The sequence below is a fragment of the Carcharhinus amblyrhynchos genome, chromosome 24 (genome assembly GCF_965287045.1).
Source record: "Carcharhinus amblyrhynchos chromosome 24, sCarAmb.v2.hapA, whole genome shotgun sequence".
Taxonomy (NCBI): domain Eukaryota; kingdom Metazoa; phylum Chordata; class Chondrichthyes; order Carcharhiniformes; family Carcharhinidae; genus Carcharhinus; species Carcharhinus amblyrhynchos.
In genome coordinates, this window is record NC_137347.1 from 22,309,613 (window position 1) to 22,335,781 (window position 26,169).

General features: G+C 39.4%; 1 protein-coding gene across 1 annotated transcript in view; it reads right to left on the reverse strand.

The window, feature by feature from the left end:
* Positions 1 to 4,261: 4,261 nt before the first annotated feature.
* clspn (claspin) overlaps positions 4,262 to 26,169 on the reverse strand; it is a 35,834-nt gene continuing 13,926 nt past the window's right edge. The window contains exons 9-26 of the mRNA XM_080211507.1: positions 25,046 to 25,234; positions 23,576 to 23,748; positions 22,263 to 22,347; positions 21,187 to 21,292; positions 20,348 to 20,418; positions 19,299 to 19,516; positions 18,727 to 18,878; positions 17,714 to 17,943; positions 17,391 to 17,508; positions 17,177 to 17,246; positions 14,679 to 14,767; positions 13,813 to 13,974; positions 12,678 to 12,799; positions 11,919 to 12,046; positions 9,354 to 9,444; positions 8,942 to 9,024; positions 7,484 to 7,648; positions 4,262 to 4,508 (exon numbers count right to left, since the gene is read on the reverse strand). Coding sequence (XP_080067633.1) covers positions 4,392 to 4,508; positions 7,484 to 7,648; positions 8,942 to 9,024; positions 9,354 to 9,444; positions 11,919 to 12,046; positions 12,678 to 12,799; positions 13,813 to 13,974; positions 14,679 to 14,767; positions 17,177 to 17,246; positions 17,391 to 17,508; positions 17,714 to 17,943; positions 18,727 to 18,878; positions 19,299 to 19,516; positions 20,348 to 20,418; positions 21,187 to 21,292; positions 22,263 to 22,347; positions 23,576 to 23,748; positions 25,046 to 25,234 — 2,369 coding nt within the window. The 3' untranslated portion in view covers positions 4,262 to 4,391. The remainder of the gene's footprint in view (positions 4,509 to 7,483; positions 7,649 to 8,941; positions 9,025 to 9,353; positions 9,445 to 11,918; positions 12,047 to 12,677; positions 12,800 to 13,812; positions 13,975 to 14,678; positions 14,768 to 17,176; positions 17,247 to 17,390; positions 17,509 to 17,713; positions 17,944 to 18,726; positions 18,879 to 19,298; positions 19,517 to 20,347; positions 20,419 to 21,186; positions 21,293 to 22,262; positions 22,348 to 23,575; positions 23,749 to 25,045; positions 25,235 to 26,169) is intronic.

Consider the following 26,169-nt stretch of genomic DNA (forward strand, 5'->3'; position numbering starts at 1 on the left):
ACAAAACTCAAACACATTAAACAGTGTAGTAGGAGACTTCAGGAGATCGCAGCAAAATACCATGTGAATTTATGACAAAAATTTCCATCTTTGGAATTTAAAAAAGATGGAGATACCCACATTCTGACTGTGTCATAGATGGAAGTAGGATTTGAGTATGGTCAGTCTACAATTGTATAAAGTGCAATAGAATTGACAGACATGATATAATTTACAAACTGTCTAGGTTTGCTTTTCCTTATTGGGGTATCTATGACTTTCCTAATGATTGGCCATCTAATGATTCAGGGCCATCTAATTCCCAGATAAATTGCTCCAATGCATGTTTTCTTAAAAGCAAAGTTAATTTGTATGTACACACTATCAAATATGCAGATTAGATCACATAAATCAAAATTAACAATAAGTAGGTAGTTCTGTTGAGAGTTTGATCATAAAGAACTAAATATAGTGCAAATATCTTAAATACCTATTGTAATGTTGATATACAATATGGAAAGTTGGGAAAAACTAGTAATTTTGCAAATACTTCAATATTTTACAAATATATTTTTGCTTAGAGCAGTTGAAAATATTTTACATGAAAAAGGATGCAGTAATAGGAAGATGGGAAATGTGGAAAGTAGGTAACAGTGATGCTGGGCCGTCTACCTATTACAAAAGATTGAATCTTCCAGCAGATTTTAATCAAATTGCAATTTGTAAGGATACTATATTTTTGCATGTAGTCAAATGTTGTTAACTGCACTGTTGGTGCATTGTTAAAAGCAAATTTATTAGAACTTGTAGGACTAAATTATATTGATTCTTTGAAGGAACTTTGCTTCACCTTCATGGAAGTTTTACCTTTCTTGCATCAAAGGTTAGATATGTTGAAGGGTGCATGAAGGTGATAATGTTTTAGTACACAATTTGTGGAGGGAATGGTTTCATGGGAATAATGACCCTTTGATTTCATGCTTAAATCTTTTCATTATCCCAAGAGCAGCAACTTTGTGCATTTTACCTCCAAATTACACACCCTCCCAATTTGGAAATATATTGCTGTTCTTTCATCTTTGGGTCAGTACCATGGATCTCCCTTTTTTAAAAGAACTTCAAAGTGCTGATAAAAGGACTGCAGTCGTTTAAAAGGAAGTTCACCACTACCTTGTCAAAGCAGTAGGCACTGATCAATAAATACAGCCTTTCTATTGTCACCTCTATTCCAAACAAAAATAAAATGATCAGACAGAACCCCACAGGAGGACACTTGGCCCATTGAGTCTGCATCTGCTCTCCGCAAGAACATTTCACCGAACCCAATCCCTGGCCTATCCCAGTAACCCCACATATTTACTCTACTATTCCTCCTAATTTATATATCTTGAGACGATTTGTGATGACTAATTTATCCAACCTACAGATCTTTGGCGTAAGAGAAGAAACCAGAGCACTCAGAGGAAACCTACATGGGGAGAATGTGCAAACTCCACCTATACAATCACCCAAGGGTGGGATAAAAACTGGGTCACTGGAACTGTGGTAGCAGTGCTAATCGCTTGTGCCACCCAAATGTTGAGCGTACTAACATCGCAAATAGCTTAAGACAAAAAGTAACTGCAGGATTGGCATATTGAGTTTTGATAAACTGAACAAATATTTGGAATACCAAATAATTAAACACAAGTATTAAATACAAGTAGTATTATATTAATTGCAATATTCCAGTCTTGTTGGTCCAGCATTGTGACTGATTCAGCTGTTGGCTGAACTTAAAAGAATTGGCAACTGAGTTTTTGAAAAGATGCTTTGATGAGCACTTTACAGTATAATAGCAAACATTTAACCAAGCATGATTAATTTCAGTTGGTATGGACCATGATCAATATGCAGTATGCAAACTAACCAGCAGATACAATGGACCAAATGATCTCCTACCACAGCTTAAATCTTTATTTCTATGCATTTTGGAGGCCACATAAATCTTAGTACGGCGGGAGGGTGGAGAAAGATGAGAAAGATATACAAGATCGATAGATTATGTGTACATAACAGATCTTTGAAAGCACCAGGACGTGTCATGAAGCTACTAAAAATTAAATAGGAGAACTGTGGCTATATAGTCACAGAACGCAACAGCAAGGAAGTTATGCTAAAGCTTTAAAAAGCACTGCTTTGATCCCAATGGGAGTATTGTGGTCAATTTTGGGCACATTTAAGGCTTTAGGGAAGGCGCCAAAACCTTAAGAGGATGGAGGAGAGATTTGCTAAAGGTGTTCAAAAGCATTCTCAGTTTCTTCCTATTTACTTGTTTCCAGCTGAAGAGTCAGGAACCAGGAGACACACAGAAAGTGACTGACAAAAGCAGCAATATGAAAAGAAATATTTTCTTTTTCCAGCAAGTTATGATCTGGAATGTGCTGCCAAGGGGATACTGGAAGCAGATTCAGTAATAACTTTCACAAGGAAATTGGATAATACTTGATGAAGAAAAATTAGCACAATTATTGGAAAGGGGCAAGGGAATGGAACAAATTGGAGGAACATGTTTAAAGAGCTGGCATGACAGAATACGCTGAAGGGCCTCTTTCTGTATTTTCTTATTCTATGATTAAAGTAGCTTAGCCCATTTACTGGCTTCTCTGCATTTTTGGGAGTGGATAAATGACTTATAATTCAAGGCAGCTGGTTTATTTTGGTTATGACTATTAAGGAGGCCACTTACTCCTTGAAAATTAAAACTAAATGGAGTAGAAGAACAGAACTGCTTCACAACAACCCCCTCCTGCCAAAGTTGCAATGCAAGTTGATACGGTCTTCAAGAGGGATGAAGTACAAAACACAGAGGGAAATTGTAAATTTATATTGAATCTTAGTTAGTCTGTGTGTAGGTCCAGCTGCAAACTATAGAAAGAATATCTAAGGACCGGAGAACATGCAATAAAAGTGACAAGGATATTCCCAGAATTGAGAGCATGCTACTATTAGGAAAAAACAGAGTATCCTGGGTAGTCTTCTCTTGGGAGAAAGTAGCATATAAATAAAGAACAAAGAACAACCCAGCACGGGAAACAGGCCCTTCGGCCCAACAAGCCCGCGCCGCCGCATCACCCTACACCTATTCTACCCTGCGTATCTACAAATAGAACCCCTGACTTAGCCAGATTCAGGGGAGAATAGTGTCAATTTGGTAAAACCAATCAGCCTAAGAGCACATCTTTGGGGTGTGGGAGGAAACCGGAGCGCCCAGAGGAAACCCACGCAACCACAGGGAGAATGCACAAACTCCCACAGACACAGGCCCAAATCCATGTATCTGCACAGCTAGCAGTGCTAGTCACCGAGCTGTTGTGGCGCCCGTCTACCGGTCCAGGATCAAGCACACACACCGACACGAAGTACTAGGCCACTCCCGGAACCTCCAGGAGCAGCCCACGCACAACCCACCGTGTGCATGCCCCTCGTTTGACAACGAGGTGGACCTCCACCTGCGGAGTGAAAAGACAAAAACGTTAATCACAAGCCTGCCTTTCCGGTGTCTCCCGAGGTTCTAACCCTTATTCAATAACCCCTACCATAACCCTCCATCCTCGTTTCACTCATGTGCCTATCTAACTGAACCTTAAACGAGTCCAACATTCCCGCCTCCACCACCCCACTCGGTAGCACGTTTATGTTGTAGATTTTATGTAGCTACTTTTCAAGCTGGTTCAATAATATCATAACTCCCATACATCTATTTTCCTTTCAATTCTAAATGAGCAACTAGACAATTTTACTTAATTGTTTAAGGGACTGTGATAGATTGAAGCACATCCATTTCTTCAAGATCTATTTTGATTCTTCACATGGCCTTTATCACACAAACAGTATTGTGTGCAATGATCGTAAGTGTTCACTCTCCGTAGATGTCCAAGGATGTGCAGATTAGGTGGACTGGCCATGCTAAATTGCCCCTTAATGTCCCAAGATGTGTATGTTAGGGGATTAGTGGGGTAAATGCATGGGGTTAAAGGGATGGGGCCAGAGGGGGTGGGCTAGGGTAAGATGCCCTTTCGCAGAGTCGGTGAAGACATGATCAGCCTCCTTCTGCACTGTAGTGATTCTATAATGTAAGTCTCTAAATTTTCTATTCCACTTTCAAATTTGAATTTCAAGTTTCCATTTGGACAATAACTTGATGCAATCAGAATCAAAAGAGACAGCACTTTGGATATTTTTAATCCTAACAACAGCAGACATCTAAGCATATTTTTAAAACGTAAAAAAATTCAGAGAATTATAAAAATGTGTAATTTATTTCTTGGATAAAACAATCTAAAAGAGCATTTATATCATTTACATGTACAACAAGCTAATTTACAATCACAAGCTGAATACAAATGGAAGCTACACTATAATTACAAAAATCATTTTTCTAGATATCGGAATATACTTCTGGTATGGGTGCTTTTTGTTGGTGTCTTTTCAGTCCTTGGACGCTTTGCCGATGAAGTGGTTGGAGTAACAGCTGCCTTTCTTTTTGTCTGTAAAATAAAGTGGATTCATTAGGTCTGCACACATTACCAGTGGTTTCAGCAAAACTGTCATCTTCAGAGGGGGCTGAAATGCTTGCATCTTCAGCCACAAGCACCGAGTAGATGATCTATCTCAGCCTCTGCCTCAAGGGGTGCTTGGCATCACAGATGGCTGTCAGTCTTCAGCCAGTTTGATTCACTGAAGGTACTGGATTCTGCAAAGGCTACTTTTGGCAATAACAATGAAAACTTGTGACTAGAACTTGCTACACCCCAAGCCAAGCTGTTCCAATATAGCTACAACACTGGCATCATCCAGCAATAAAGAAAATTGCCGAGGTATGCCCTGTACACACAAATTACCAGCCTATTACTGCCCTATCCATCTACTCCAACATCAGTGAAGTCATGCAAGTGATCATAAACAGCCAATCAAATTGCACTTGCTTAGCAATACTGTGCCCACTGATGCTGAGTTGGGGTTTCACCAGGGTCACTCAGTTCCTGACCATATTACAACCTTGGACAAAACAGCTGAACTCCAGAGGTCGTGACAGTGACTGCCCTTGACATTAAGGCAGCATTTGACCAAGTGTGATATCACGAAACCTTAACAAAACTGAAGTCAATGGGTATTGGGGGAACTCTCCGCTGGTTGGAGTTTATTCATAACATAAAGGAAGATGGCTGTGGATGTTACCTCAACTCCAAGACATCACTGCAGGAGTTCCTCAGGGTAGTCTCCAGAGACTGCTTCATCAATAACTTTCCTTCCATTGTAAGGTCCGAAGTGGGAATGCTCACTGATGAATGCATGAAGTTCAGCACCAAATTCACAATTCTTCAGATACTGAAGCAGTCCATGTTCAAATGCAGCCAGACCTGGACAATATCCAGGTTTGGGCTGACAAGTGGCAAGTTACATTCATACCACACAAATGTCAGGCAGTGATCACCTTGAAGAGAATCCAACCAATGCTGCTTGACATTCCCATTGCTGCAATCCCACACTATAAACCTGGGTGTTACCAGCGACCACAAAATGAATGGACTAGCCATATAAATATCATGGCTACAAGAGTAGTTCAGAGGTTAGGGATCCTGCAGTGAGTAACTTATTTCATGACTCCTCAAAAGCCCGTTCACCATCTACAAGCCTAAGTTAGATCTATGATTGAATACTCTCCATTTACCTGCATGAGTGTAGCTCTAACAACACTCAAGCAACTTTATGCCATCCAGGACAAAGCAGCCAGCTTGATAGGCACTCATTCCACAAACATACATTCCCTCCACCACTGATGTAGTGACAGGAATGTGTACCATCTACAAATTGTACAAACTTACCAAGGATCCTTTGATAGCTCCTTCCAAACCCACGGCTCGTACAGTCGAGAAGGGCAGTGAACACCAATACCTGGAAGTTCTCCTCCTAGCCACTCACCATCCTGACTTGGAAATATATTACCCTTCTTTCACTATCACTGGATCAAAATTCTGGAAGTCCCTCCCTAACAGCACTGTGGATGTACCTACACCTCATGGACTGCAGTGGTTCAAAGCAGCTGCTCAACACCACCTGCTCATGGGCAATTAGGACCAGCAATAAATGCTGCTCATCTAGCCAGTGGTACCCACATCCCATGAACAAATAATAAGAAAAAAGTGCCAGTTACTTTATGTCTAACCTGTATTTCAGTCCCATTTACTCATCTTTAATAACTTGAGCCAACACAAAACTCAAGTCCAGAAATTTTAACTGACTCAGCATCTGCTTTTTTGGGAATGTACCAGATTTCCATTACCCTTTGCATGGAAAAGCAATTTCCAATTTCACACTGAAATGGCCTTCCTCCAGTTCTAATCCTCCCACCACTCCCCAAATTCTGGGTGCCCCCACCAGAGGAAATATATGCATCCAGCCTATTAAGTCCATTTAGAGAACATAACATCTTGATTATATCACCAATCAACTTTCTAAACACAATGGAATATGAACAAAGTATCTGCAAGCTGTCCTCAATTAACCCTTTAAGCTCTGATAAAATTCTGGTGAATCTGAACTGTATTTCCCTCAGAGGTCAATATACCTCCTGAGGTTAAATGTTCCAAAACGAAAGCAATACTTCAGAACAGGGTCTTATCTAAGGCTCTGTACACTGAACTGGCATTTCATTTTTGAATTCCAAACCCCTTCTGGTAAAGGCCAACATTCCATTCATCTTTTGGATTATGTTTTGCACTGGCTTTTAGCTATGTGCATGTTGCTGGGCACCTAAATACTTTGCTCTTCCACAAATATTCTTATTTGCCTTTCTCAGATCTCATTACAGTTAATTATCCAGAGTCACTTGGTAACCAACAGATCAATCCTGTCTCGTATTTCTCATCTACATGCTGCCCCATGGCGATACCGTCCAAATACAGTGTCAGTTCCCATAAGTACACTGATGGCACCCAACTCTACGTTTCACAACCTTATTGCTGTTTCTCATTTCACACTGCTTTCCTGACATCCCGTACAGGATGAGCTGAAATTTCCAAGTACACACAGGGAAGACAAATTCAATTTCCTAGACACAGATTCCAATCCCCTCCCTAGACAGTCTCAGGCTGAGCCAGGCTATTCAGAGCTCTGGAGTTCTATTAGATCTTGAGCTAAGCTTCTGACTTTGTATCTTATCCATCACCAAGACCAACAACCTCCACCTCAATAGCATCAGCTATCCAAACCCTGAAATCTATGCTTTTGTTATCTGCAAAATTGACTATTTTAGTAGTCCTCTGATATACCAGATTTGACTCAACTTTGAGCTCAACTAAAACGATGATGCCCATATTATAACTTTCACAAAGTCCTGTTCATCCATGTTCACATGCTTGCTGATCATTACTCACCATTACGTCTGACACAATTGACAAGATACTGATGACCAGAATGCAGAGACATTCATATCCTGCATACTGTCTTATTCTGTTCTTACCTGTGGTTTCGATTCTGTCATTTTCTTCTCACCCTTTTCTGGAGAGAGTGTATGGAAGACAAAGTTACGGGAGTTGGCACGAGGAGCATTTAGATTCACATCTGACATTGCTGCTAGTTTCTGCAGTACTTCTCGGGGTCGATTTAACAGAGATCCATTTTTCATCTATTAAAAATATATATTCAAAAATTCATTAATGCAAGTCAGTAACATCTCTTCCCCCCCACCTAGACTTCTGAATTGCTGAAGGTTTGAAGCAAGCCACTGCATCAAAGAGAAATACATGTTTGAATATATCCACATATTATAACATTGTGACATTACTTGAAATCTGGTAATCTTTGATAACAACCATCTCAAAAAAATCTCATTACGAAACAGAAAGCGAAGTGTTATGAGTGTATTTATGAGTTTACCCAATTTTCATATGCAGGAAATTGCTTAAAATTCTATTGGTGTGGAAATCTCTAGGGGACTGGTAATATTTCATTATTTCCACTAAAATTTATTTCATAAGTGAAAAAATATTCTGACAGAAAGACCTGACTTGTTAAAAAAAGATACCACTTAGAAAAACCTTTGACCAGCTGTGGAAAAGGGGTATCAAGGCAGATTCTGCCATGCAGTTCTGCAACTGATCAGTTGGGATTGCATAATGACCTACACCAATGTTATCTCCAACTTCTCAACTCTTTCTTCACCCCAAAGAAAATGTGCTGTCTACACACTGCATCCCAGACCTTTGCCAAAATATCAGTACACATCAGTGATGAACTTGCTCACAGCGCAAATATCCTTTACAAAAGTGAACTCTCACTCTACTGCAGTGGGTGCACACTGATAAATCTTGTGGTACAACCTCAAAATATCCCGCAGAATAAAAACTGAACCAAACACAGACTTTATCTACTCGGTCCAAAATGATCCCTGAATATTTGTGACAATTAATAGAGACTATGATATGTTTTAAAATTAATTTTTATAGGATGTGGGCATTGCTAAGCTGGCATTCATTGCCCATACCTGGTTGCCAGTGAGGTGCTGAACTGCCCCGTGAACCACTTCAGTCCCTGCAGACTCTTAAGGAGAGAATTACAGATGGCTGAGGTCTTTCAGAGTTGAACTTTTTCAGATTACTTCCCAAGACTGGTCAAAAATACCAACTCGAAATTAGATGCAACAAACGACTCAGCTTACAGCATTCAAAGGGGCAGATTCTAAAGAGTTCAAAAAAACTGGAAATGTTCCTACAGAATGAAAGGATTTATTTTATCCTAGTGAAAAAATATACCTTTTCTTAAGTGATGGTTACAAATAGGCAATAACATTTTGAAGTGAACCCCAGATAACTATATTAAAAACTCTCATATGCTTTTCCTCATCTTTAAAATAAAGTATAAATTGAGACATTTTTAAAAAACTCATGTACAACCAACTAAGTCAATAATCATCACATACCCAAAAGACAGAGGAGGATTTCTGGGGCTCGAGACCCATTGATTCCTGCTGTTTCCTTTCCGGAATGGCTTCCGCAGAACTACCTGCAAACCGACATATGGCAAGAATTAGGGTGAGCCTCCTTCTAATGATTTGTGTTTTATACAAAGTCATCCAAATAGCTGAAGATTAGTTCTACATTTTACAGTATAACCTCAACTTTGTTCAAATGAACATGTCAGTACGTTTTCACAAGACATACTTTTGAGAAAAGTTGGTGTAATGATATTATAGTAATTAAAATATATTTAAGAATGGACTGAAGTTAGTCCCACTTGCAATATGGCATTTAGTTTTCATCTATTCACTAAGTCAGAAAATAACAAGTTATAGGATGCCGTGCCGAACATTGGTTTCAATGTTTTACCAATACCTTTCCGCAAAGCTTTCACAGTAATTTTCTTTGCCAGTTTCATGAATTGGCTGTCTTCATCCATCTCTTCCTCACTACCTGAACCCTGTGACTGGAGCAAAAGGAAAACAGATTATACTTCCATCTGATGAAATCGATTCATTTAAGCTTAAATTGAATTGAAAAGATTAAAATAACAAAATTTGTTTTTATGTAAAAATCGTGTGCAGGTCAAAATATTTTATTTTAAATACCGACTTTCCTCTGCTCCTAAGTGAATAAGAAATTCTTTCCGACTCCTATCTTCAGAGTAGGGGGCAAAAGAAGCCTTCAATTACATTTGAACTAAATGTAATGACACCCTTTTTGATGTTGCAGATTTTCACATCTCCCTGCCTTTCACCCCAACTCAAAAACATAAGTTGATATCTTGAGTGAACCAATTTCCTTATCAAGAGTCAGAAGAGCAATATTTTTGCACCATTACCAGGACCTTTGGTTCCTAGTAACAGCTGTATTTAATTCCTTCTGGATGATTGGTGAGCAGCACTTAAATCATTGCTTGAAATTGATTGCACTGGATAGAAATCACAACTGTATAACACAAGACACCCAGGAGTGACTCTTATTGCAAATGGCAAAAGTCAATGAAGGAAGGAATTCTTCCTTGTTTTGAGATGTTGACTGCGTAGTGATAGCCTACTTTAACAGTACATCACATCTGGAAAGATTTCCTACACTTGCATTCCAGATCAACTAAAAACCTAGTATGCTTTGGCTTGTTAATTTTATAACATAACATTAATTAAATTAGACTCTGTTTAAAACACAGATGGTGACTTCTGCAGTAAGATTTGATCTTATCTTTGAGGCTACAGGGGCAGCACAGTGGCAAGCACTGCTGACTCTCAGCGCCAGGGATTCAGGTTCAATTCCTGGCCTGGGTCACTGTTTGTGTGGAGTCTGCATATTTGGCCATGTCCCTCTATACTCATCGTACCCATGTAACTATCTAAATGCTTTTGGAAGATAAAATTGCACCCGCCTCTACTAATACTCTGGCAGCTTGTTCCAGACATTCAGCACCCTATGTGTAAAAAAACTGCCCCTCTGGACACTTTTGTATCTCTCCCCTTAAACCTACGCCCTCTAGTTTTCGACTCCCTATCTTTAAGAAAATATATTGACTATCTACCTTATCTATGCCCCTCATTAATTTACAGACCTCTATAAGGTCACCCCTCAGCCTCCTATGCTCCAGAGGAAAAAGTCCCAGTTGATTCAGCCTCTCCTTATAACTCAATCCATCAAGTCCCAGCAGCATTCTAGTAAGTCTTTTCTGCACTCTTTCTAGTTTAATAATATCCTTTCTACAACAGGGCGACCAGAATTGCACACAGTATTCCAAGTGTGGCCTTACCAATGTCTTGTGCAACTTCAACAAGACACCCCAACTCCTGTATTCAATGTTCTGACCGATGAAACCAAGCATGCGAACGTCTTTGTCACCATTCTGTCCACCTGTGACTCCACTTTCAAGGAGTATGAACACGTACCCCTAGATCTCTGTTCTGTAACCCTCCCCAATGCTCTACCATTAACTGAGTAAGTCCTGCCCTGGTTCAATCTACCAAAATGCATCACCTCACATTTATCTAAATTAAACTCCAATCTGCCATTCATCAACCCATTGATCCAATTGATCAAGATCCCGTTGCAATTGTAGAGAACTTCCTTCACTGTCCACTATGCTACTAATCTTGATGTCATCTGCAAATTACTAACCATGCCCCCCTATATTCTCATCCAAATCAATAATATAAATGACAAACAGTGGGCCCAGCAATAATCCTTGAGGCAAACTGCTGGTCATAGGCCTCCAGTTTGAAAAACAACTCTCTACAACCACTCTCTGGCTTCTGTCAAGAAGCCAAATTTATATCCATTTAGATACCTGCTCTCCCTGTGTCTGTGTGTATTTCCTCCGGGTGCTCCAGTTTCCTCCCATAGTCCAAAAGATGTGCTGGTTAGGTGCATTGGCCATGCTAAATTTGCACCCTCAGTGTACCCGAACAGGCTGCAAAATGTGGTGACTAGGGGATTTTCACAGTAACTTTATCACAGTGTTAATGAAAGCCTACTTGTGTCACTAATAACAAATTTAAGCTTTGTCAAGCAGAATTTGGAATTTCAGCCAATTTGAATTAGTATCTGGACCATAGCCCTGTCACAAGATTATCTTATGAAAAGCTACTTGTTTATTGCAATATCTTTGAATCATGGATCACTTGGCAGCCACTCTTGGGGCTCTGGAGCACACCTCATACATGAGCAAGTAAGCAACTGATCTCTATTACTGTGGTCGATTTTCTCCTCACCGCACCAGTTCTACAAATGTAGGTAGCTGGCTGGCCAGCCAAGCAACAAAGTCAGAACCCAAAATGTAAAATTATGTAGCAATGTATGTATGAGCACTACCAAATACGGTTGCTGCAAGAATACAAAAGGTTAACAATGTGAGCATTTTGCAGTAACATTAGGGCATTTAACAGATGAACCCAAACAAGCTGACATACAAAAAGGTACCTGCTCACGAAGCCACTGCTCTCGTTCAAATCGATCTTTTCGCCATTTTACTTCTGACTCATCCACTTCCTCCTCATCTGGTTCATCCTCAGAATCTCCACGAAACAAGTCAGTCTGCGAGGAATCATCTGAAATAAAACACATTTACTGTATTCAAAATAACGTAGATGTGAAATTTAGATTGGGGAAATTCAGGTGCATTTCCTTTTGCTTCCCTCCTTGGTGGTCTGCCTTTCAAAAGAGACCATCACCTACAATATAATGGTTCAGGTCATAATCAGCTGGAAGTTACGTACTGTCAATAGTAAAAGGAGACCATAATAAGTAGACAGTTCCTTTCATCGTCTTTAGCAAAGACGAACAGATTAAAGCTACGGCTGCTTCAATCTAAATAATGCCAAAGATTACTAATCAGGTTTGTCACACGCAAAGGAAAGTGGCAATGCAATAATGCAGCTTGTTTGAATAATTATGTACTGTTTAAAGTTTATGGCAGTATTTAAAAGTACTTGTCAGAATTCAACAAAGTTATCCACATTGAAATGACACATTTGTATGTATTGAGCCATTATTCCTCCACTGCGAACTATGTACTTTGAAGTCATATCCCTTCATCAAACAACGTATTTTAAGAAGAGCTGATAGCTAATGGAAGCTCTATTTAGAAAGAAAAATTTAGACTAAAACAAACTCCATGATAATATTAGATTAGATTATTGTGGGGGTATGACATTTGGAAAAAACACTGCATAAACATACCAATATTTTTCCAACGGAACTTCCGTGCACGGCCTGGTCCATCACTGTGCAGATCCCCATCAGCTAGGTACTGTTCTTGGTAAAGACGCAATTGTCGTTTATCTTCATCCATCAATACCTTCCTGGATCATGGAATGGAAGAAAGGCATCAGTTTCGTGATAACAAAGAAGAAATAAAAAATACACTCTGCTCCCATGTGTTGAGCGCTAAAATCTATGGCATCTTTCTTCTACTTTAGAGAGAGTTAACCTCCAACATGGATTTTTTTTTACTTGAATTTGGAATTTAACTGCACAACATGTCAAGCCTTGGTCATATGAACTTACAGGATAAGTTGAGGGAATGGTAAATGTTCCTCTGATTATGATGTTTAATTTCAGATGGTCTTGCCAAGCATTAATCTGGTTAATTAACTAGACAATAAGCTCTGTAATTTGATTTGCAGTGTAATTTGATCTCAGGGCTTCCAGAAATAGATATGCAACTAAAATACCCCAGCTGTAAACAAAACCTTGTGCTTTAGAAAATTATTATAGAAACAGTCCAAGGGAGCTTCTTCTTATAAGAAAAATCCACAACTGCTGGCCAGGAATCTTTTTGAAGTAACCAAATTTCAAGAAAGAAGGAAGTGAATGGCTAGTATTTGCAGTTCACTATGCTGACAACTGCCCCACAAACTTTGAGGGCATGCTTGAATGATCTAGGGCCTATGTTGAAGAATTGATCATAAGGCCAATTGATTGAAGAATCTTCATGAGCCATGCAGATTCTGAACTAGGAAGTAAGTATAAAGCAAGTAGCATAAAGCAGCTATAAAGATGTACAGGAAAAAAATGGGCATTTGCACACAACTGCACCATAACTGGCAATGCACAATGGCATCTTTTGATTTATTGTCACATGTATTAGCATACAGTGAAAAGTATTGTTTCTTGCATGCTATACAGACAAAATATACCATTCATAGAGAAGAAAACGAGAGAGTGCAGAACATGGTATTAGTTACAGTCTGGCAAAAAGTCAGCAAGTTCTGCAAATGTAATCCAATGGAATAATCAAATTCTTTACTTCATCCTTGCCCTTTCTGCAATATTACAGGCAGAAAACAGTCCTACATGTTGAACAAGTACCCACATGTGAATCTTGTTCACTTGTTCTTGCAGTTCCTCATCTGATGGCAGATCCTCTTCAATTATATCCTCTTCATAGTCATCAGATTCTGCATCATAGTCCTCATCGCTTGCCACTTCACTGCCCGACAGTTCAGCTTCATCCTCTAGGAAATCTTTTAGTTTCCTGTAAAATAATTTCAGATTAGTGACATACTTGAACCAAAATAACCAATAATCTGCTGCAGTATCCGAATGAAAATATATTCTCTATCTTCCTATGGATGGTTAGAGTATGGCTGTTTGGGCAGCAGCAGCCCACATACATCAGCCAAATGGTGACTTTTCAGGTGGGAGTATGGAGCGTCATATCTGCAGGCTATTTGACCACAGGGCATCACAACCATACCATCAAGAAACACACAACTGCAAAATGCCATTAGTGCCTTCTTCTGAAACGTAATCTTCCAGTAAACGAAAGAGATGAAAAATCATAGGTTACAATACTCAAATGAATTCAAAACTTTTCTAATCAAGTCAAACATATGAATTAGGAGGTGGCGGTGCTCTACCATTCAATAAGACCATGACAAGTAATCTCAATCCCACATTCCCATCTATTCCCAGTAACCTTTCAAGCTCTTGTTAGTCATTCGAAAATGTATTAGCCATACCTTAAAAACATTCAAAGATTCTGCTTCCATTGCAGTGTGTAGAGTTTCGTAGACTTGATGATCCTCAGAGAAAGAAATTCTCATCTATTTTAAATGAATGATCCCATACTTTTGAACAGTCACCCCTAGTCTAGATTCTAATCTACTGTAGAAATGTAACCAAAGGAGTAGCTGCAATTCAGGAAAAGGAGGAGAGAGAAGTCTTTGTAATGCTCACAGTTTGCGTTTCATCAGAACTTCCCGGGCCATCTGCTCCTCTTCATCTTCCTCCTTTTCATCATCTTCCTCTTCACCACTTTCCTCATCCTGATTAGAAAAAGTTGACAAATTAATCTTTTTCACATCACCAATTTGAAAAATCAAAAACACCACACAACTTTAGTTATGTCATACTCGCTACAGAAATTCATTAGATGGTGACGTGTTTAGCATATCAGAAGCAACACAAATTCCTCTGGCAGCAATATTATCTTCAATTCTGTTACACTTCCCCTAACTAAACGAGAATGAACTGTTCTGTTCATTTGATCAGGTACTCATACAGCATCTAGGCAGGGCTGCCAATTTAGTTAGTTAGCTTTTGTGCTTTGGTCCAGTAACCACTGGGAACTCGGCTGAGATTGCCTAGATTAATTTCTTATAGGCAAATTGAAGTCAATTATAAACTGTAACTTAGACATTAACTGGCATATAAAACTAAATTATCTCGTAGATTTATTCAACAGTGCGCTCAGCATTTATGGCACTAATTTCAGCCCAACTTTCAAAGAGCGGAACCACCTCGCTAGAATTCCAGCTCCTTTTACTTCAAGGGTTCAGACTGATGCTCAGCTGATAGCAGCACATAACCAACCGGAGCTTCGTTCATGATTTTCAACAAAATGGTACATCTGCAAAATCTCAACTTTGCTTACAACAATCTTGATAGCATGATTCTACTATGGTTATTTTCATGTAGCCGATATAGCTGCAGCTACTGTCCATTTGGTTACTCCCAGCTCCAGTCTTCTTCAGCCTGCCTGTCCTACACTATTGGAATCTTCATCTAATCTCAATGGCTCTGGGTCATCTTACATGTTTTCAACTAGCCTCAGTTTCTTCAGAGGTTTTGGGTTCCAATCTCAGTTTCAGTTGAGTTTCCCTAGAAACCAGAAGGTTGTTTGACTTTTCAGTTAGGGCTGTCACCTGATGAAGGAGCAGCACTCCAAAAGCTCGTGATTCCAAATAGACTTGTTGGACTTTAGCCCTGTGTTGAGACTTCTTACTGGTGTCCAATGCTAGCATCTTTACATCATAAAAATACAAGCCTCAAAAACCATGGATTCCATGATGCATTTACTTTTTTTAAAATCCATTGCTGAAAATCCAGCAAATCCTTGACCACCTACAGAGATACTACCAACAATGCTCAGTTTTCCTCATCTTTTACCTACTAAAAAAGTTCAAACAAAACTCATCACCCAATTCATATGGTACACCAAGTTCTGCTCACTTATCAACTTTTTCCTCACCGCTCTCCATTCCAGGCCAATATCATCCTCTGACCTAAAAGGGATCCAAAATAAAACTGAACTACACTTCTTGTACATTCAGAAGCTCTATAGAAGCAATCCTAATATTCTAATTCAACCCTGTGCAAATCAAGAGACTTGCCAAATTTTGTAATCATATGCTTTCAAACTTGGTTTAAAAACATGGCTTATAAGTGCAGTTTTCTTTGTCCTGTAATTGTCACACTTGTGTGGATAGATTTTGGTGCTCATCCATTATATTTAAATAGCCCCAAATGAGACAGTGATGTATGCACTGCATAGACATGAGGAGAAAAGTGGATATTGAGCGAAAGGAGCGATGGGAGGGCAATAATTGAATGCAACTTTAGAGGTTCGAGGAGATAATTCCACTGCGAGGTCTAAAGCAATTGAAAGCATGAACGAACAGGGTGGGAATGGACTTGTAATGCAGAGAAGGCCAAGACGTATGTAGGCTGAGATAATAGATTGCTTTTATAGATCTTCTGGATGTACAGGATGTAGTTCTGTATAATTTTGGATCCCCTTTTAGGTCAGAGGATGATACTGAGCCAGTCAATTCTCTCATCTTTCAACAGGTTCAGTGGCCAAATGGCCTCTTTCTGCACTGTAGGGCTTCTATGAAAATGATCTCGCTCCACCCTATACAGCAGGAGTTGCCAAACTCAGACTGAGTTTAGACAGCTGCAAGGTACCTTTACACATTTGCGTTTTTCTCCCATCACAGAGCAGGCTTGTCGGTTCACAGAGGTCTCATTATTGTTACGACCACTGTCTACAAAAAGGTAGGTTTCCTTATTTCAAAAGAAACATAACAATGTAAACCCTTTCCCCTGCCCATCCCCAGTGAACTCCCAATCTCCGTCTCTCCTCTGCAACCCCACCATCATGTGAACAAAGTGATCTCAACTGTTTACAATTTTCACCTCTCCGTCCTGTGTATTTCTGCAGAAACACACCATTACACCAACAGGAAATGACTGTCTTGGACTGTGTTTATCCCATTTGCCCAGGAATGTTATGGTTCAGCTCAAACTCAACATAGTACGTCATAAGTAAAGTGTGTTTATTACCATCGTTGAAGGTTGTATTTGAACCTGCAATGTTATTGTCAAAGTCCAGTATATAATCAGCATAACTAGCAAGAGATCCCAAATCATTCTTCAAGTGTACATTCTCTCACCTCACTCTGAAAAACTTCATCGTCCGTCAGCAACTGAAATTGGTTGTCATCATTTTCCTCATCATCTTCCCTAAGTAGAGATTTAAAAAATACGTAATAAGATGCACATTCCACTCAAGAATAATATTCCAGCTCATTAGAAAAGGATTCCTGATCTAGACAACATTGTGATTGGATCACAATGTTGCTTTGCAGAACTGAAGTTTTGTCTTACTTGTCCGTTGGAAAAGAGCCTGAGCAAAGTGCAAGCACCTCAGTCATTAGATCATCTGATGCATTGGTCGTTGCTTTTTGTTGCTTTGCAGCAGAAGAGATGGAACATGAGGATTCCGCTGCAGAGAAGCAAGAAATAAAATTTCTATCAGATTCATTCTGGTGATATTAATTTTACTAGGAAGCTACAAATGTATATTTGCCCAGTCTATGTTGTGAAGTAAGGATAAAGAACATGCAATCTCCCGACCCTCTCAAAACACATCCACAGAATATTAAAAAAAAGGACAACTAAAATTTATATAAAACAAAAATCACCAGTACCTGGAGACACAAACTTGCCAGAACAAAGTCCAAGCAACTCATCGATATTTTCCTCTTTTTCTTTGTTCTTTTCCTTTAGTGTATCAAGATTTTGAGATTTAAATTCTCCTGAACAAAAACCCAGCAACTCTCCCATGTTCGCATCCATTGCATTCTCATCCATATTATCCAGGAGCAGCTGACGTTTTGATAACTGCCACTTGTTACTGCGATGACCAACGTTCAAAAACCTGCAATTTTTAAAAAAATAAATCAAAGTTTATTTACAAGTTGCACTGGTTCTCAATTTTATTACTAATTTGAAGTTTTAAAACACATCAATCCTCCATGTATATTACAGCAGGCAAACTGGAAAAATACATTCATTAATACAGCAAAAAAAAACACATTAAAGTAGCCCAACATTTATTTGGGGAAAGCGACTTAAAAAGTTCTATACAATAGTAAAATACTCAAGTTCTTCAATAATGCTGCTTCAGCACTCACCATATAGAAAGCTACAATTTTTTGCAACTGTGAAAGATGTAGGCCCCTAACTTCCGGTGGAGCGACAATTGAATCGAATTGCCATTCCGTTCATAATTACGTAGCTTGAAATCCAGCCGATTCTATCTCGTCCCGATCTTCCAACTCAGGCCGGGCAAGAGTTGTGCAGCATAGCCACAGCTGGTTTTAATTCTAACTTTTCTTGGTAACTATTGCTATACGAGTAAGAACCATCCAAAGTTTGCGATTTGAAACGCATTTTCAGATGGTTCCCAGTGCAGAGCAATTGACCGAAGGAAGCTTGAACTTTGTGGATAATTGCCGTGCAATCCTTCCCTGGCAACTTCCAGGGGAATTCCCTAGGACATCTTTGGGATCACCACTCTCAGGTACACTGCCCTGGAGCTCGGAAGTTACAACTTGCAGTGTTAAATATAATTGTACGGTCAGGGCAGAAAAAAAATTATAGTAATTTTCTCTCAAGTTATTATTCCCGTTACCTGAGACATCTAATAGATCCAACTCACCCATCTGCATCTAGTAACTGACTTTGTGTTTCATCTTCAAGAGAGAACCTGAACTGAGATTCACCAGTTGAGTTCTTCAGTTCTGGAGACGTATTGTATAAATCTTGTGAATCCTCTACAGGCATTGAGGGCTCGGATAGCTTCCCAGAGCTCTGTTGGTATAAAAGATGCACGGACATGATTTTCGGCAATTTATACAGTACTTTTCCTATATACATTGTTTGGTTTGTCACCTGAAATGTCAGAATAGAAAACACTGGTGGCAAACTATTCATGACCATCTTTTGAATCTAGATGGCAAATTTTGTATGTTTACTGCCAAATGTACAATATTCAATCCCACTTACATTTATAGAAGATCAACTTCTTATTACCTTTTTGTGTTGGTCTCTCCAATCACCAACAGCAAATTGTTCTTCAGGCAAGATACGTGCAAAGGCCCAAGTCATGGAAATGTACCTCAAAACTACTGCTATTGGTGCTACCAATATTTACACTAAAGCCAGTACTTGAATCCAAGACATTAAGTTTGTTTTAAAATTGAAATCTCAAGTTTTGCAATTTAAGTTTACCTTAGATGCTGAACTCATGAAGCTGGTTTTGAACTGACTGTTTGGATTAAAGATGTTAGGTGATGGTGATCTGAATCCTCCCAGTAGAGCACCTCCAAATCTGCCTGGCTGTTTGTTACATGGTTGGTATGAGGGAATCATTGACCCGATTAGCTCAAAGCTACTATTGTGACTATTCTCCTTGGTCGTTGAAGCCTGCGAAGTGGAATCATCTTCATCTGAAACACATTAAATTGTTTAAGAGATATACAATAATGGCTATCAATTCTAAGCCAAAACTGCCCTGTCACTTCTGAAAACATCTTGATCACTAATCAGCCACTGTTTCAGAGAAGCAAAGTTTCTCCCAAATTTAAAAAGTATTACAAAAAGTATATTTAGCTCCCATTGGCAATCCAAAGTTTCAGACATCAGTTTCTGTAGAAACTAGCACTTAGCAAGAAGCAGGGGTTCACAAAATCATCAGGCCCAGGTAGCCTGTTTTACAGCATAACAGTAAAATAGTTGGTCAGTGTTAAATTGCCTCATGTTCTGTTTCCTAGCACAGACAATGAGAGAAAAAAAGCTAGATTACAATTTGACAACTTTGCCTGAAAATATGAGTTCCACAGAGGGGTTTAGGTGTTACTGGGCTAACTCCTAACAGTTAACATGTTACCAATACTGACCATTCACAGTAGTACAAATCATTAGTTTGCAGAGATAGCTGCAATCTATCAAAGTGCAGTAGCCAATTTTGTTCTCCCAAAAATCAAAAACCCATATCAAGTTGAATGCCACCTGATCAAAAACAAAGGGCTAAAAGCCTTCCTTCTCTTTTATACTTTTGAATGAATGACCAGGAGAGTATAGTGGCACAATGGTTAGCACTGCTGGGTCACAGTGCCAAGGACCCGGGTTCAATTCTAGCCTTGGACGAGTGTGGTGAGTTTGCATGTTGGCCCAATGTCTGTGTGGGTTTCTTCTCAGTGTTCCAGTTTCCTCTTATGACACACTGATAATTTATGTGATTTGTTAACAACAGATCATCAGAAACAAACTAAAATTACCAAGTTTGCTATCCCCTTTGGGTGGCGTTTGTTGAAGTTGTAGCCTCAATTTGTTGCCAGAAATCTGTTCTCTGAAAGATATTACAACAACTCTAGATTAGTTAAAAATAGTACATTTATTAGTAATTGTTACATACGTATATTGCTAAGATTTGATTCAGCATTCCACTAGAACTATCATAGGGGAGAGCTCAACTTCTAACAATTTTGATTAGTCAGGAGCACAATAAACTTGAAAATGTCTGGCAGAGAATGTTATCTCAGAGTTTCTCTCCATCTCACACTTAACTAAATCCAAAACACACTATCAAGTGTTTGAATGCTCTGACATTCTACAAAATCTACACTGATCTATAAATACTGTATCTATACAAAGATATTCTTAGGAGGCTAGACTAGCTATAAATATAGGGCAGGATTCTCCAGTCATTAGCAGCAGTGGGATCCTCTGGTTCTGCTGAAGTGGATGGAGATTTGGCTGAGTGCCAAATTTTCTGGCCTCGCTTGCAGCGGTGGTGAGCTGTGAACAGCCGGAGAATTCTTGCTATCGTCTCAATTCAAATCGATTGTTAACCCCACCTAATTTACCTATTCAACTACGGCACAGTAACAAATGCACTTTAACATACATCAGTTTTCACAACTAACACAAAACACATTTTTGACAAACTCAAGTACAAACTTTTAAGTATAACATAAATTTAGTGGACAAAACAGAGATGGAAAAAGGAAATATTTCAAAGAATCACATCATCTCTTATACATACACAATTAATTCTAGGTCTCCCTATTGTTTAAAGCACCAGAGAATGAATCAAGCCTAAATATCTTTAAATTACCCAAATTTAAAGGAGGAAGCAGTTGCGCATTTTAAGGACTGTGAGCATTCTAAGACAGTAGGTTTTGGCGTTGGTGTAGATTCCTTTTGGATTACAAGATCCTGATCTGAAATAAAACAACAGAATGTCAGTATGAAATGTAATTTTGGTTACACACAATAAATGAAACTCTCGAAGTAACTAAAGATGATCAGGTGCCCACTGGCACATTTTCAAAGCTGAATTTAGCAAGTTTAACCACTTCCTGTAAATTAACACTGTAGTCAATCCATTTACTGGTATATGAAAGAGTGCTTCCTTTTAGTAATCAAGGTTTGGAATACGTGCAATACTATGTATAAATTCAAACAAAAGCTTTCTTGGGTCAAGGCATCAGCTTTAGGAAACTCTGCAACGAGGGGTCCCGATCCTTTGCCCCATATAAAATTGAAAGGCAGTTAACGGAGATTCCACGATGTACTTGGGATTTCCTTAATAAATCTCAATTGAATTACTAATGTTAAAAAAACCCTTATTTCACACAAGTCTTCATGTCAAAATATGAGCATCCATTAGTTAAATGTTTATCTCACTAGAGTCTACTGCCAAAACCTGCATAAACTGCTATAAAGCATGGGAAAAAAACCAAAGAAGCTGTGGCAAACTAGATATTCAATATTTTACACAAAACAACAAATATTCTGGTAAGCTTACTTCGACTGAGTTTCTCATGAGCTGAAAAACTGAATAGAAATGAACCCAGGACACTTAACACCTAGTCAGATCAGAATACCAGTTGACGAATCCACCCTGTTAAACTCTAGATTTATTACAACAAATCTGTCAAAATCTGCCCCCCACCACCCCCCCAATTTATCATGCTTGACATGGCCAATGCCTCCTCTTTCTCATAGCTCAGTGGTAAGAGTAGCTAGTGGCACTGAACATACAGATCAGAGTTGCCCCAGTGTCACAGGCTTGTGTCAAGTCACGTAAATCATAAACCAAGCCTTATATATCTGAAGTCATTTTAAGAAACAAGCTTCCTTTTTATATACACAGCACATTGATTCAATTTTGATAGGGGTTTCACTTACTCTGTGCTGTATCAGTAGATTGAGTGTCATCATCTGCTTCTGCCCCAGCCTCCTCCTCATCATCACCAAGCAGGAATTCTACAGTCTAAGACAAATGCAAAAGCAACTGTCAATCTAAATGAAACGTAAGAGGACTTGACAAATACAGACCATGCCACAGGCCAACCAAAGCATTTAAATGTGTTTAATCATCCTGTTTGTGCATAATTCCCATTCCAACTAATGTTTACTCCCTCTATTTCGATGCCTTAGACATTCAACAGTTCCAAAGATTTCAAAGTATTTCCAGTCCTTTTAGATAAGCAGAGAGAAGAACATAAGAACATAAGAACATAAGAAATAGGAGCAGGAGTAGGCCATCTAGCCCTTCGAGCCTGCCCCGCCATTCAATAAGATCATGGCTGATCTGTCGTGGCTCAGTTCCACTTTCCCGCCCTCTCCCCATAACCCTTAATCCCCTCTTTTATCAAGAACCCATCAACCCGCTTCTTAAAAATATTTAGCGAGGCAGCCTCCACCACTTCAACGGGCAGAGAATTCCAGAGATTCACCACCCTTTGAGTGAAGAAGTTCCTCCTCAACTCCGTTCTAAACCGCCTCCCCTTTATCTTGAGGCTGTGCCCCCTAGTCCTACTGTCTTTTTTGAGCGGGAAGAGTCTCTCCACCTCTATCCTATCCATCCCATTCATCATCTTATACGTCTCAATGAGATCTCCCCTCATTCTTCTAAACTCTAACGAGTACAAGCCTAGTTTATTCAGCCTCTCCTCATAGCTCAACCCCCTCAACTCCGGTATCAGCCTAGTAAACCACCTCTGCACTCCCTCCAGGGCCAAAATATCCTTGCGCAGGTGCGGCGCCCAAAACTGCACACAGTACTCCAGCTGCGGCCTCACCAATGCCCTATACAGCTGCAGCAAGACCTCCCTACTTTTATATTCAATCCCCCTCGCTATGAAGGCCAGCATGCCATTCGCCTTCCTGACCACCTGCTGCACCTGCAAGCTGGGTTTTTGCGACTCATGCACAAGGACCCCGAGGTCCCTCTGCACCGTCGCCTGCTGCAGTTTTTCGCCAGTTGCTCTGGGATGCACGAGCATCTCACCTGACACCTTTGTTACAAAATACATCAACAGACTGGACAGAACTTGAGCGATGGTCCTTGCAACAGGAAAATAACCCATTTTTCAGGAGATATCTTGTTTATATAACACAAATGTGAAAATATTTTGTACAGCAAGTGCTCTCCTTTCAGTTTTCCCCTCACCAGTATTTCAACTGACATCAAATTAAAACCGTTTAAAAGATTATACCTCAGGGTTGTCATCTTCTTCAGACTCTGTTAGTTCTTCTTCCTCATCCTCTTCATTCTCAAAGCCCTGCTCATTATCAAGCTTATACAATGCTTGCCGTTTCTGACGCTCTTCCATGCGACGCAATTTCATGGCTTCTTGGAGTTTGGCTTTCAAAGCTTGAAGTTTTTCACCTGTACAAAGCAACAAAGAGGCAACTGTAAAACACAAGATTTTAAATGTACAGCAGTAGATGAATAAAATATCTTAATTTTGCACCATAAAATTTGGTTGACAAATGGACTAGCCTTTTACACTCTTTACAATTCTAAGGCCCTAGGATCATAGAAACTTGATCCGGAAGTTGCTTAGCCCTTGATTATTTGGCCTGCTTTCTGGTATATAACTATTTAGTGAAAAGAACAGACATTGCTAGTACAAGGTATAGTTTTCACATACAATGCGGTTTTAACTTTACACAAATACATCCAGCTACTCTGATTGCCAACAAACCTTACTATTGGTGCTTTTAAGAAAGTCTCTCTTCATTTCTTCCCAACAGCCCCCCCCAACCCTGCAAGCTGCTATTCATTTAGCCCAACTAAAAGCTTTGATGTGCAACCAGATCAGAAATAAATATAATCATTAAATTTTAACAATGGGATCAATTTAGCATTCAAACTCACCATAAATAACAGAAGTGATACTGCAGTCTGTAAAAATCAAGTAACTATGGTGTGCAATGAAAGGGAATAGATTGGAAATTAGTGCCTCAGAATTAGTGGACACCATGCAATTATTGTCCATTTAGCCACCCAAGTCATTAATTGCAAATGCTTAATTTCAAAAGAACTTAACTATAAACTACCATTTAGCACTCTAGGCACAGACCTCATGGCCAGAGGAGCAGATCTAGACTAAAGCTCCACGCTGGAATCACCCTTCTGCAATATAGTGCTCTCACTGATTCGCCAACATCACCCACCTACACACCAGTTTTTTCCACCAGAGTTGGTGACCCTGCCAGAGCAGACAGTTGAGGAGAGAAAGACAAGTGATGGCAGCTTAACAAAAATGTCAGGTCTGAGGATGTGGCTGGTTCTCAGATAGCCAGATTTGAGACATTGCATAGGATGGATACTGAGTGGATGCTCCCCCTTGATTAGAGACACCAGAGCCAAGGGACATAGCTTTTTTTAAAAAAAGTAACCAATTTAAAATGTAAATGAGGAGAATTTCTTTCTCAGTGGGTTGGTAGCCTGTTGAGTTCCCTTCTCCACACAGCAGTGCAGGCAACACCACTGAAAATTATAAAGTCAAAGTTAGTTGGCTTCTTGATTGACAAGGAAGTCAAAATGTATAGTGGACAGACAGGGAAGTGGAGTTGACACCACAATCAGATCAGCGGTGATGTTATTAAATGACAGAGCAGGCCAAGTGGCCTACCCATGCTCATAATTCATATGCATCTCTTATCAGTGAAACACTTGCCTGGCTTTGTAGGACCAAATTCCTCCACTTCTTTTGTGCCCAGGGTTACAGCTACTGAATCTGCTTTAAGTTCTTCCTTTCCATCAGTGTAAGTTTTCCGAATAATATTGAGCTCTATATGGCGCTCTTGGTTCTGTTTTACAGGCTTGATGCTATGTTTCAGAAAGCGCTCCTTTAATGCTTGAAGCTCTGAATAGAAAGAAAAACCATCTTTACACAGACATTGGACATGTTGCACTGACAGCACAAGCTTTTCAAAATGTGCTTTCGTCAAGCAGAGATTTGCTTGGCCAATTTAACAAAAACACTTTGAAATACTCAGTTAACACGCATATGAAAGTTATAAAACTGGAATAAGATTAAATCTGAAACCATATTTTCAAAGAGACAGATTTAAGGTAATTGGCAAAGAACAAGAAACAGGATGAATAGATTTGTGTTCTGAAGAGTTGGACTGGACAGCATAAAAGGATGGTGAATGCTATTATTGAATCTACTTCCAAGGGGAAATTAAATATTAGAAGGAAAAACTTCACAGTCCCAAAGGGTAAGGGACTAATTGGATAGCTCTTTCAAAAGGGTTAGCACATGCACAACGGTTTGAATAGCTTTCCGCTGTGCTGTATCATCGCATGACTCAGATCTGTCATTTCAAATCACTGTCGTCACATAGCTGACACGTAGCATTCATTTGAATGGTTCTGGATTCAATCATTCCAATCAGACAATTAAAAAATGATTAAATATTCAACATTTCTTGCTTTTCTCAAATAGCTCTTGGCACCATATACTTTACAAGTGCTCAACTTCCAAAACTACTCAGTTAAAAGATGCTTAAACAATTATCCAGAACTACTGATTTTCTGAACGTGCCTTCCTTCTGATAAGAGAAACAGCTCCAATTAATGGCTTATTGTGATCATGAATTCGAGATGGGGAATTGAGACACACCAATTTGTTTCCCATCATATTGCAGCAATGCTACCTAAATGTGCTTCTGTCACACCACTAAAATCAACAGCAATCTCTGGAGTTTCCACACATGCAATTAAACATGGAAATCCAAAAGCTGATTCTATGCCTCACTGTAGGGTGTGCTTTTGAAGCTTGGCCACCACATCCCC